This window comes from Aythya marila (genome assembly GCF_965140915.1).
Source record: "Aythya marila genome assembly, chromosome: 10".
NCBI lineage: Eukaryota > Metazoa > Chordata > Aves > Anseriformes > Anatidae > Aythya > Aythya marila.
The window spans coordinates 18,154,532-18,168,764 of NC_139051.1; the positions used below are offsets into that span (position 1 = coordinate 18,154,532).

The following is a 14,233-nucleotide window of genomic DNA, read 5'->3' on the forward strand; positions in this document are numbered from 1 at the left end:
CAGACCTGGCGGAGTTGCAGCTGATCAGGAGCACTGCCGTCCATCTCACTTGAATGATGACTTCCTCAGCACAACCTCCCCAAGCGATGAGGGAAACGCTGTCTCAGGGAGTATCTATCTCTAAAGGCAGGGGTGCTTCCCACTAAATCACCCGTTCCTTCCTAAAGATTTATCCTGAGTTCTGTGGGAGTACCAGCACAGCCTGCCCCCGCCTCGACTCATGAAAACTGACAGGATTGCAACCAGAAATCAGCACGGCTGTAGGCTACAGTGAAAACAATACACAGAACTCGAGTTACATACAGACCAACACAGGGATGGCTATGCTACAGTGCCCACAGCCGCTGCTGTATTTAAACTCTTCACGTGATCCGAGGTCAAGTTTGGTCTGGTCTACCATGAAGGCTGGGAATGAAAATTAAATGAAAGTCAAACACTCCCTTTTTAGGATTTTATGACTGGCTGTACATACACCCTGTAACAGAAAATGCATTGAGTTTGTGTCTTCCTTTGCTCTATACTCCATGAAGATGACAGGGAGGTCACGCATACAGCAACAAACAGAGGGAAGTTAGTTTTCTTTCTCTCTGTTCTTACCAAAACATTGAAAATCCCGACATCTCCATCCTTGTTAATCTGGCAGATCTTAAGGACAACTGAAATGTTTGGGACTAAACAATGCAAGTCCCACCCCCCAAACAAGATTAATAATTTTGGGATTCCTTTTCTATTCACTACAAGTAGCCACTTATGTAAAAGGAAACCAAATGTAACTGTTGCATTTTGTTTGTGTTTGCACAAGGCAACGGGGCCCTTGGTCTTTAAACAGAAGTTAAACTCAGATGACACCGAGCTACTGAAAGAATCTGATTACCAGATACACTCCACCAATTTCCTGTATTAAAGGCTACCAAAGGCAGCCATTCCAATTTGCTGCTTCTCCCACTGAGATAAAAGGGTTTGATTTTTTATTGTACCAAAGCCTGGCCTTTTTACTTTATTTTTATTAATAACAATTTATAATATTATACAATATTATATTCTACAATTATTCATGATAATGTTATGAAAATGTTTGTAGCCTTTTGTCTATTGTAAGGAAGCAAAAGAAGATTTATTTGGCTAAATTTACAGTCCTCTTTAACGTAATACTAGGGCTTTGTGCTGCAGTGGATTAAAGCAGCATCTGTTCTTCCCTGGAAACCTGGAGTCAAATCACAGCAGCACAGCAAACTTGCCATCTCTGTCTGTACCCTAATTGCAATTGACCTTACCCCAAATAAAATTTAAAGGAAATCCTGCAAGATGCAAGAAAGCCTGTAGTTATGTAACTAAAATGATTTTGGTTAATAAGTGTTGCTAAAAGCCCACAATTGGTAATTACTTTATGGGGGAAAAAGTGTGAATTAAACACGTGTATTTACATAAGTTTACATGGTAATATCCAGGATGATGAAAAAGTGAACTTTAAAATCCAGGGCCTGATTCTGCTCCTATAACTACACTGTCCCATTAGACAACAGAAAAATAGAAGCAGAATTGGGAATATGAATTCAGCTTGTGGCCTGTGCTTGACTTAAACATAAATGAAATCTAACCAAAGCACTTAACAACACCAGCACACTTTCACCCCAAACCCAAGACTCATCTGTTCAGAATTTCAGCTGTTCTGCTGAGCAGGCAATAGCTGGGTTAAGGGCCCATCTATTTAATGTAAGAAGTAGCATAATCAGGGCTCCATCCTGAATATAGCTTCTGAGATCTCCTGCAGCTCTGTTATTAAATAAACATAAAAAGCAATAACTGATTGACAGCTACTGCGATTAAAATATGCTTGGCTCTGAAATTAATAACAATATTCCCATTGACTCTTTTGGAAAACCAACTACACAAATGCTGAAATAGGAAGAAAATCACCCTCTTATGAAGGCATCCTTCATAAATGATGGGAAATCCTTGCAACAAAGAGGCACAGGAGGCACAACAACCCAGCCAACCTAGTCCATGTGCCAGAATCACAGAATTGTCTAGGTTGGAAGAGACCTCCAAGATCACCAAGTCCAACCTCTGACCTAACACTAGCAGTCCGCACTAAACCATATCCTAAGCTCTACGTCTAAATGTCTTTTAAAGACCTCCAGGGATGGTGACTCCACCACTTCCCTGGGCAGCCTGTTCCAGTGCCTCACAACCCTTTCAGTGAAGAAGTTCTTCCTAACATCCAACCTAAAACTCCCCTGGCGCAACTTAAGCCCATTCCCCCTCGTCCTGTCACCAGGCACGTGGGAGAACAGGCCAACCCCCACCTCGCTACAGCCTCCTTTAAGGTACCTGTAGAGAGCGATAAGGTCGCCCCTGAGCCTCCTCTTCTCCAGGCTGAACAAGCCCAGCTCCCTCAGCCGCTCCTCGTAGGACTTGTTCTCCAGGCCCCTCACCAGCTTCGTCGCCCTTCTCTGCACCCGCTCAAGCACCTCGATGTCCTTCTTGGAGCGAGGGGCCCAAAACTGAACACAGTACTCGAGGTGCGGCCTCACCAGAGCTGAGTACAGGGGGACGATCACCTCCCTAGCCCTGCTGGTCACACTGTTCCTGATACAAGCCAGGATGCCGTTGGCCTTCTTGGCCACCTGAGCGCACTGCTGGCTCATATTCAGCCGACTATCAACCATCACTCCCAGGTCCTTCTCTGCCTGGCAGCTCTCCAACCATTCCTCTCCCAGCCTGTAGCTCTGCTTGGGGTTATTGCGCCCCAGGTGCAGGACCCGGCACTTGGCCTTGTTGAACCTCATGCAGTTGACCTCAGCCCATCGGTGCAGCCTATCCAGATCCTCCTGCAGAGCTTTCCTACCCTCGAGCAGATCGACACACGCACCTAACTTGGTGTCATCTGCGAACTTACTGAGGGTGCACTCGATGCCCTCATCCAGACCATCAATAAAGATATTAAAGAGGACTGGCCCCAGTACTAAGCCCTGGGGGACACCACTAGTGATCAGCCTCCAATTGGATTTTTTCCTCCTTCAGTTGTGGTCCTTCACAGTTTTTTTTGAATACAAGGAGAATGGGCAGGGTAGAAAGAACCACAGGGTAGCTTGAACCACTCCTTTGCTCCTGTCAGAAAGGGGTAGAAACCAGGAGCTGTGTGGGCTTACAGCAAAGTACAATTGCCTGGGTCTTGAGACTAGGAAGATCTAGTGGATAATTTCCAGGACAGCTTTATGACATTAATATTTCCAAAACAGAGCTGCCCTGATATCAGGCTAAATCCAGATTTACTCATTGGAAGTCACACAGCTGAGGCACTGAAGTTAAGGCTACAGTGTCTTGAATTTCAGGTGGAACCCCGTATGGCATGCAGGGGGATGTGCTTCACTAGCAAAGCAGCACCCCCACTTCTAGCACCCTGTGTCCCAGGCGTCTGCTCGAGCCACCTGACTCCCGAGTATGAGTGGTGTTCAACGTCAAGAAGCAGAAGTGAAATAAGTGAGGAAAGGCTAAATGCCTACAGGTATACAGGTAGCACGCCTCCACAACTGGAGCCAATGCTGGTTTTGGTCCAGGATGACACCTCGCATCCACCAACAGGGGACGGGCTACTATGAGGCAGCCTCTGTACCTCAGCTGCTGCTTACTGGTGTTCAAGGCACAGGCAGTTTGTAAGCATAATTTGAGTAACTAAGCAAGTGTGCTAAGCCGCTAAACAATGATGGGATCTTCCTCTTCAGAAAGTTTGGTACTTGAATTGCCATCTTTCTATCTGGGAGAAAGAATGATCAATATTAAGAAAAACTACGTTTCAAAGCTGTTGTTCCTCCCAAAGTCCTAGCAGCCAACCCAAACATCCGCAAGAGTGTGAAACAATCCCAGCCCAGAGGTGATGGAAGATTATTCTCGTGAAGACTAAATACCCGGGGGAATACCTTTTGTAGCCACACAAACAGAAACGTAATTCTCTTCAGAGAATTTGCATGTTGCAAGTATGAAATGGTCACAGGGTGAGAAAAAAAACGCGCAAGGTCATGGGGCCACCTGGCCCAAGAGGTCCCTTCCCAGTGCCCACGAGGTGCAATCCCCCTGCCAGCGCCCGCCCTGCCCAGCAGAGCAGGACCCAGGTGCTGCTCTGCCTCAGTGCCCTGCAACTCCCCGTGCAGATCTGCAAGGAGAGCAACAAACCAGTTACTGCTCAACTTGGCATTTGCACTTCTCAGGTGAAAAACTGAACTCCTTGGGCATCCTTATCTGAAAAGCACAAATTATTCAAAGGACTGGAATTGCAAATTGTTTATTAGCAGGGTTTCCAGAAAGCTGCTGAAGGGGCAAAGAAACGACTATGAGCTGTTGACACAACTGAGTGCTGTAACTTTCACTGGTTAACTCCAACTCTGGTATTATATTTAGTATCTTTGATTGTTTCAGATTAGTAGAAATAGGAAAAAAAAAAAAAAAAAAAAAAAAAAAGGATGATAGCTGAATTTACACACACAGCCGTGACACTGACTGGGCTGCCTGTTCAACTAACAGAAAAAAACAGCTGACTACCACATACCAGTACCCTCAGTGGCTGCGATTTCAGCAGCTAGAACAGGAGATCACAACAACAAAACAAATCTGGTACAAAGGGAGAAGCGAAATGAGAAATAGGTCATTTTATATGGCAGGACTTAAGTTCCCCAAAAGCACTATATAGAGACCCTTCATAGAAACGCAGAATTTGATGTATCTGCTGCAAGGATAGACACGGCTAAACGCAGCCATCCAAACTCAGCACTCAGCGATTCTTCTTCTAACAGCTTGGGCAGAATAATCACGTTTAACTGAAAGGAAGTGCAGAGCAAGGCACAAATGGAGAAGAAAAGGCTGAAGCATCACTGAATGGCAAAACGTAACCGTGTGAATACCGGCAGGGTGTAACTACAGGAACATTTATGAATTACGGTGTAGCAAGCCATGCAAATGTAACCTCCGCTGTGCAAACAGTACCGACAGCACAGGAAACTTACCAACGCGACTTTGTTATGTTCCGTAGGGACAAAGCGAGCTCAAACATATGGCTGTAAACTGTACTATAAAGCGTTTTTCTTATCAAAAATCATTTTCCTGCTGCAGTCACACGCAGTTATACCGAATCTGGACACTTTCTCCTCTCATAGTTTTCCACACAGGCACTCACGCAGTTTCTGAGTGCCCACCTTTCTTTAAATCGCATATCTTCCCACCAGCCAGTCACCTCAGAACACCACGCATTTTGGGGGGGATAAACTTTCCTGGTTCCGGCAGGGACACACGCATTTATTTGGCGGGCGCACTTGCCCGCAGAGCCGTCCCGGTCCCCCCCAGCCCCACACGCACAGCGCTGGCACCCGGCAGGTCCCCTGCAGCGGGACGCCGGCTCCGGAGGCCTTTGGACCCGCTCCCCCCCCGCCGGGCCGGGCCGTGGCAGCCCCGTCAGCGGGCAGCGAGCCCCTGAGGCGGCCCCGGCGGGGCCCGGCCCGGCGACGGGCGGTCGGGCGGGCGCCGCGCTTTGTGTGACAGCCGCCCCCAGCCCCAGCCCCAGCCCCGCGGCTCACCAGCTGTCAAGCTCCAGCTCCAGCAGCGACTGGGTCCTCTCGGAGCTGCAGTGCAGGCACCACATGGCCGGGCCGGGCCGGAGTGGCGGGCGGGGAGCCGGGCAGCGCCACCATAGCCGCCCCGCCGCCCGCCCCGCCCCGCCCCCGCCCGCTCCCCTCAGAGGCCGCGCGCGGCGGCGGCGGCGGGGGCGTGCGTGTGGGGGATGCGCGTGCACGGCGGCCCGCGCGCACGCGGCGGTTTCCCGGGGAACGCGGGGCGCCCGCGGGCGCGCGCTTCCCGCCTCAGCCGCTCGCCTCACGGCGGCGGACGGGGCGCGTTCCCCCCGCCCGGGCAAGGAAACGGGGCGAGGAAACGGGCTCCCCCCGGCACCACCGGCATCCAGGCGCCGTCTCCGCTCCGTACCCGTCCGGATCCCGTCTCCTCTCGATAAAACTTCCTGTTCGGCGTGCCGTGGGGGCGGTGGAGGGTCTGTTACAGGGCAAAACGCGAACCCACCCTGCGCAGCGCCTGCCGGAGGCAACAGAACAGCCTTCTGTGAGGAGAGGCTGCTTTACTGCAAGAAACAGATCTATCAGAACCAGGCTCTTCGATGAAAATGAATAATTCAAAAAAAAAAAAAAAAGATTTTCAGGTCTTATTATCCGTGGCCGTTTCACTGAATCCTGACCCAGAAAGCGTCTCGATTTTGCTGCATCATGTCCTCAGCATTTCTACGTGGGGATGGAAGGAAACTTCCACTGCCTCCCAAAACTCCCAGCTCAGTGGTGAAGCAAGTTCTGGCAGGCACTAACTCCTCACTACCATCACGCACACACACACTATATATATATTTATATATTTATATATATATATATACACACACACACACACACACACATTTCATCATCACTGTATTTGACAGATGAACAAGAATCCCTCCTATTTTTTTCGGAAGCAGATTCACCCTGCAGTAATTAAAGTATTGCAAGAAATAAAGTCTAAGCAGAGTTAATTAAACTCAGTAATCCATAAACGAAACCCATCTTATCTCCTACAATACTGTAAAATGCATTTTAATTTATACACGCCTCTTCTGTAGAAACCACAGTTCTGCAAAAATGAGAACACAAATTGTATAAATTTCTCTCACATAATAATATTTTACATGTTTTTATCAAAAATGCATATGCTTCACGATGCCTTCCAAGCCTTCCTCCCTCAAGGCCTGAAAAAGAGAGGGTTTGCAGTGTACCTGGAAGGTTAACTCCAGCTCTGGGCTGAGGAGTCAGACAGTTCCCGGGCTCGTTGCTCCCAGGGAACACCACCTACCAGCTGCCTGCTCCCGTTCAAAGCACTGAGCTCCTTTGCTGATCTACACCACAAATCATTTTGAAGAGTACTTGCTCTTCAAAACTTACAAAGACTACTCCTGAAGCATTTTTAGTTTTTCAGGTCAAAAGAAACAGCTGAAAATGCACCGTAAAGCCAGTAGGTAAATACTGCTACCCACAGGTACAAAGAAACGAGTGTTTCAAAAAATAGTAAGGTCTCTGTGATTAATATCCTGTAATAACACAAGAAAGAAAGGCAAGTTTTAAGTCTTGGGTTTCCTGTGAAAACATTTCATGGAACCGTCAAAACAACTTACTTTCCAAATTAAGTTTCCCATCTTCAAAATAAGCATCATGTCTATGTAAGCTGCGCAGGCTAACCACAGCCACTCCTTGTCTTCTTTAGATGCCAGAGTACTGGAGAACCGGAAGCTCATTAGGAAAACAAGAACCATCCTTGCAGGGCTGGTGGTGCTTTTTTTCGTTTGTTTGTTTTTTGAGAGGGGGAGAGGCACAGGGGCAGGGGATGTCGGTGAGTTTACTTTTAAAAGCTTCATTCATAATCATTTGCACAGTACTTACTGAAGTTTTTGTAGAGAGGGAGCAATTTGCACTATACTTTTTAGGAATGAAAATATTCCAGCACAAATACTGCCTGATCTCTGTAGTTTGGGAAAACTCAGTTTAGTCAGAAACTAAAAATGTAGCTCAACAAATCAGGCACATGAAAGAGCAGATTAAAAGGCTAAGCTGTACTTTCTCCTGTGTATACAACATACCCCTTATTTACAACACATACCATGAGAACTGATCACATCTGTCTGGATGATAAAAGAATCAAAACAACCGTACTTAAACGTAGTTAAACCTTTGGATTGAACATGCATTTTGCATAGTTTCCTAAAGAAAGCATTAGGCATGGATTCCAATAAACCTGGCTTTAACCAGCTTTCAGTGAAACTCAAATATTTTAAGGAAGGGCACACCTATACTAACTGTTTTGATAGTAATGTTCGTGCAAGTCTATAACCAGAGACTATTTACACTGCAGCGCCTGCTTTCAACATCTAATACTTATCCAGGCAGTCTCTGACGTTCTGGAGTAGACAGACACTGCAACAATTCCGCTTTTTTCTCGTCCTGACTCAACGCCCTCCTGCATCAAGCTTCGTTTCTGCTTGTAAACAGAGACAAATCCAAAGCAGACATAAGCAGTCCCCAAGCCAACTGCTAAATGGAAACTGGTTTGCAGAGAAGTAACCCAATGCAGCCAGCCTGAGCGTAGGCTGTGAAGGAGGTTATATACTGGAAAGGGAAGCTGAGACACTCTGACCTCAAAAGCAGTCACGGAATTTTCTGAGGATTCTGCTCAACCTCTTCCAAACAGAATCCTCCTTCTACTGATGCAAAGGTGCTAGATAAGCAAGCAGCCAATCAACCATAACATACCCCATTTCAAATACTACGTGGATAATTGTTATAGCTTCCCCCACCCACAATTTCAATAACCCCAAATTTCCTGCAATGTTTGCATTAAATTACTTCTTGCTTTCAGTGAGAGTCCTTACAACCTGAAGCTGAGATTAAATGCCAAAATCATCTCCATATTCAAGATCTCACATGTATTCCAACAAGAGAAATTAAACACAGAAAAATAAATTATTAATGCACTATGCAGATGGCACTGTGGTTTCAGAGGTAAGGCAGCCTGATGCAACTATTTTGTGAGGGATTTTTTGTTTATGTTTAAGCATCCGAAATCTGTCTTTGCTGAACCGCAATCCACAGCACATCATCCAGCAGGTAACAGGCAGGTTGTGATTTTTCATAGACAGCTAGGCTTGACTTTTAGAACTATTTCCTGGTGGCACACAGCTATGTATTTTTGCTATCCTGAATATATAGGTGGGGTGGGGCACTTCTGCTCTGTGCCAAACATACAGAGGTGATGTTTCAGAAGAGGAGGGCCAGTAGAGAATCTAGCAATGCAGAGCTCATGCTGACGTCTATACCACTTATCTGCACTTTGTAGGAAGCTTTGGCAGGACAAATGCAACTGACAGAGGCTGTATACTCTGTTGTTCCCCAGCTGCCATCTAGCTGGCATTAGAGCTGCTACCAAGGCACTGTAGAGCTATGCAGAGCAGAGTAAGGAGACGGGAAAGCAAGTTCTCATATCTTAGCATTCTTATTCCTGGCATATTGTTGGAGCACAATTAGCAGTACAACACAAACTTATCTTTGCTCCATTTAAAAAAAAAAATAAATAAATTTGTCTGACTTAAGAAGAAATTAAGGAACTGGAAAATCTGTGTAAGAGGAAGTAAATCAAGATTCGCACTACGAACTGATACTTGCTAGATCAGGCCAGAATTTAGAGGTAAATACCATGAAGCAAGCAGGCTGGCTGGCCTCAGGAAGGGCTTACTATTGACAACTGGTTCATTCACCCTGTTTTTTGGCCAGTGTGACCAGTAAATACTAATGACAAACTCACAAAGGCAGCTGCAGTTTTGCTACCATTATTAATGCATTTAACACCTCAGTAGTGAATGTTAGACTATTCAATTTCCCTTGCTAAAACTAACTGTATTTTATTTCTAATACAGAAACATAATTAAACCTTAAATTAAACACAACACTGAAATTTTGGTATAGCCAGTAATTTACATAAATCACGGTTATTTAATGTGTTAATAGCTAAGATAAAGTTTATAAACCCCCAGAGTGCAACAAACTCAATTTGTAATTATGAGCACACAGCAATTTGTATAACATGTCATCCAAATCTACAGTAATTATGACCCTGCTTAAGGGTAATTCCCATCTTAATCACATTTAATACACCATTATTTCCAAGATCTAAAAGGCTGAAATGGGTATTTATCTTGGATTTTGTTTGAATAAAAGCAAAGTGCTACCAGGAAGAAAAAAAAAAAAAAAAGAGGAAGAAACTCAGGTTGTCTGTATACTACAGAGCATAAATACAACCATGGAGTCTCAAACACTTAAATGCATACGCAGGCCAAATTACCTCACTCCTTTCTCAGTGGGCTTTTGCGGGATCCTAATCCGATTCATCACTTGAAAAAAAAATATGCTAACACATAAAGATCCCCCCCACCATGACCCTCCAATGTGTTCTTGGCTTTTCTTACCCTCCACCCCTCCAGAGTTACATGTACACTTAAGGAAAACAAACTGTTCCTTAAAAAACATGGGGATATATTGGTTCTGGGAATGTACAGTACAATGTTTTTTCACAGTGTTCACTTATGGTGTATGATGAAAATTATCAATAAACATTAATTGATTCTCATACTGTATAAACACAGCATACTATGGTAATTTTCCCTCATGACCTGGAATTGCATAGAAATTCCCAAATATGCCAAATAATTCTCTAAGAGTTAACACTTTACTGTATTTATCCCAGTTTTTTATTCCACACATTGATTTAACCTTTTCTCATGTAAGCCCCCTCACTTCCTATAGCTGTGTCCTAGTTCACTTACTTATATTTTAGTGCTGATATACAAAAATTAGCATTAAAACAATAACAGCAACTTCATTTTTTAACTGAACTTAAAAGGCCTTTAAATAAACACATCTGGGAAAAGGCTTTATGGTGTCGGTTGCTATGGAGCAGGCAAAACAATGAGTCTTTGTAGTCACTTTGCTCTCCTAAGAACAGACCCAAAGCCTATTTAAGGCAATGGAAATCTTCACTGACTTCAAGGGGCTGTAGACTGGAAACTGTACTTTTCTACTACACATCTCAAAAAAACCACGCCACATCTTTAGAAAATATAAAATAGTATTATCCCAGAGTGAATGATGGGAGTATTGAAGCACAAAAAGCATAAAGCACAGCAGAAGAGAATTAGAATAACTGTCACCTTTTAGTCCTGGGAGAACTACAACTGAAATGGATCTACATTTTTAGCTTTTTTATCCTGTTCCATTAAACACAATACTTAGCTTTGGAGAGGGAGAAAACAAAATGATTTGTTTTTCACCCCTCAAAAGAAACCCTGCTGGTGAAAGCCTGGGGTCTGCAGGGTCTTTAGCCCCAGTTAGATTTGAATAAGTCATAATTTTGGAAGAAAAAAGGAATTTACGCAGTGCTAAAATTGTTACAAAACACTAAGATACACTAATGCATCCAGTGGAGAAGCATGCAAACCGGAAAACCCAGTAAGCTACAGCAAGCTGTAAAACATACAAAATCTCAGAAATGAGAAAAGCAAAGCATAAAGAGGATTAGATCACAGTCACACCATTAGTCCAAAGCCAGGATTCCTGACTCAAAATTCTCTGCTGTCAACAGGCTGACCTGATTTTGTCCCTCTGTGACAGCAGCTGATCCTACAAACCCTCCCTTCTGTGGAAAGCTATTGTAAATGATATTATTAGGTGCACTACAACGGTGAGTGATTATATCCACACGCACAACATTGGAAGAAATAATATTAGGCAGAGTTTTTATCTAAGTAGAGTGTTTAGAAATTTCAAAGAACTATGGAAAACCGATCATGCTGCTTCTGAGAAGATCTTTCAATGTCACTCATTCTGCCTATGCTACCCTTAGTGCTACTCACAGCAAGACGTGCTTCTGGTGTTCTGAAAAAATCACCAGTTATTAGATAATTACATTTCATGATAATGCTATCAAGCTTTTAAACATTTATTTTGACAGATCTGTAGGCATGTGGAATGATACATTTTTGTGTGGGAATTCCACGCAAACTCCCTTTCAAAAAAAAAAATTAACCCAGACACCTGCAGCAGCCCTCGGTGCCGCCATGACTCACCCAGCAGTGGAGCTGTACCTGAGGAGAAGCTGCACTCTAGTGAACCAACAGTGAGCGGCGGTCTTCAAGAGAAGACACTTTCTTCATACAAATCCATGGAGAGAAGGATAGCGGATGCCTGGAAATCCCCCAAAGAAAGTACAGACTGCCAAGGAGCCAGAAAGCCCCTCTGGAAGGAAATTCAACTGTAAGCTAAGAAGGCCACTCTATTACTGCCAGGAATTGTATATCAAAACACAGTAAAAGGGAGAGGAAAACCTTTGGTCTGCATTCTTAGGGGCAATAAAGGCCGGACTCTGTACTGCGAATAGAAGGTGACTGCTATTTACAGCTCTGTGGACACCCTTACACGTCTAATAGTCCTTTGTCTCCACACAACACGTGCGAGAGGCTCCTTCCTTTTTCTCACTCGAAGTGCCAAGTCCTCTGGTGAATCCAGAGCTCCCACAGCTGCGCAGAGACGGGAAGGTGAGCTCTGGCAACACCAAGTCACAGCCCCAGGATTGTGCTGGCTCTGCGTGTGGTGCCACTGCTGAGAGAGGCTGGCAGGCAGTGGGTTTGTGCGGCTCGGGGATGGGGAACTCAGGATGTAAGGAATATGTACTGGTGCTCCAGCACCACAGACCTCACAGAGAGACAGCTGAAGTGCTCCATTTCCTGGCTGTTATTTAGTCATAGTAAATGACTAAAGTAATTCTCCTTTACTGGAGAAACAGTGCACATTTACGGTCAGATTAAGCCAGCACTACCACTGAAAGAAGTGGTTTGCCTCCCCTTGGGCTCCGGTTCTCACCTCTGCACCTTCCTCACCCCCTTGCAGCCACATTTTCATGTGTGGGTGTACTACAGGACATGAACACATTTAAAACAAAGCTGTTTCCTGCAGGTGAATTTTGGATGTTTCAACTTGTACAGGGCAGCTGCACATTGAGTAGCTGTTAGTATCATAAGACCCACTTACGGTGCAAACTTTCATTATTTTCCTTACCTCCAGGTATTACCACCAAGTGAGACTACAGTGGAAACGTTATTATGACCGGGACATTTTAGTATTACTAAGTACCACTGAAAAAACAGCCATAAGAGAACCCACAGACACAGGGTGACACCAAGCCCCATACACAGCCTAGGCAGGAGTTAGTAAACTTGTCACTGATTGAAATGTCTTTAAATGAGGCTGGACAAAACCAGAATGTCAAGATGATTCCTACAATCCAGGTAGCTAATACACAGCATATTAATGCCCTTAAAGCACCTTGTGGATACCAAGATATCCTTTATAAATATACAATACAAGAAGGTTCCCCGCAGCTTCCTGTTCTTTCCACATTCATTTTATGGCAGTAATAATGTGCTCTCTCTGAAAAGCATTTATTTGGACTTAATGGACAGCCGAGATTAACAACGCTTAGTTATGCTTCATGTCATCAACATCATCTCAAAAGCTCTCAATCCCCAAGAAAAGCACAGTTTTGTTTGCTTAGAACAGAATGTTGTTTTTTTTGTTTGTTTGTTTGAAAGATTTGCAATTTCAGTAAGACGAGTGAACTTGTGCGTGCCCATTGCATTTTGTACCTACACTGAAGTAGAAAAATGCAGGACCACTTTTAACATGGCTTTATGATTTTTTTTCTAATTTTGAGAAACACAGAATTATGTTGCATTGAAAAAAAAAAAGTGGAAGAGTTGAAAACCTCAGAAATACTGTCTGAAGGTTTACAAAAGTAAGTACTAGTCAGTGTTAAAGTAAATATCTGGATGTTGTTAAGTTTGTTGTTAATAAATGTTCCGTATGAAAGTGCCTTTCTATACCAGCATTAATGACATCTGACCCAGTATAATGTGCTATATTGAGAAATCATGTGTACAGCACACACCATGTAGAAGTGCATATTTTCCATGCCTTGTCTTTCTGTAAGTAACGCTCTAAATACGGAGTTTTTTCTACTTGAAGTTCAGATTGTGTTACAGTTGATTATTTTGCTAGCAACCACTAACTTCAAACAGTATCTACAATGACAAGCATCACTGAAATGTCCCACATATATATGCATTATTTATATATAGAGAACACATATATAAACATTTTATATATTAATATACATATAAGCATGCAATATAAACCTAAGATTGTATACGATATAAATATATATTAGTTATGTTCTCTATATAAAATATATATTTTGTATACATAGCAGTTGAACAAAAATCCAATTTTAATGTAAAGAAAACATTTTTTTTTACTGACTGCTTATTTAAACAACTGATTAAGAAGAAGGTTAAAGAGGAAGGTGTTATTACTGCCCTAATGTTATATTTAAAAGTATTTCAGTAAAATATTTTCCAGGCTTCAGCATTAGTGCACCACTGAGTAATACACTTTTTTTTTTTTTTTTTTTTTTTTTTTTTTTTAACTCAGGAAGTGTATGTACCTACTTTTAAATGTGTCACCATGGAAATGCACTGTGTCACTCAGAAGGCTAAATTAAAATGCAGAAATATTTTCTTAGGCTCACAGCCCGATCCTGCAAACTGCTCTGT

The 14,233-nt window shown here is 43.6% G+C and overlaps 1 protein-coding gene across 13 annotated transcripts in view; it reads right to left on the minus strand.

Annotated features, from left to right (window-relative positions):
* The window catches only part of IQSEC1 (IQ motif and Sec7 domain ArfGEF 1), a 348,151-nt gene that overhangs the window by 64,320 nt on the left and 269,598 nt on the right, over positions 1-14,233 (minus strand). The window contains exon 1 of one of the 13 annotated variants that reach the window (XM_082768443.1): positions 5,568-5,851. The exons of 10 other annotated variants lie outside the window; for them this stretch is intronic. In XM_082768443.1, coding sequence (XP_082624569.1) covers positions 5,568-5,632 — 65 coding nt within the window. In that variant the 5' untranslated portion in view covers positions 5,633-5,851. Of the gene's footprint in view, positions 1-5,000; positions 5,264-5,567; positions 5,852-14,233 lie in introns of those variants that run through there. 2 more of the 13 variants (XM_082768432.1, XM_082768433.1) reach the window with 2 other exon arrangements.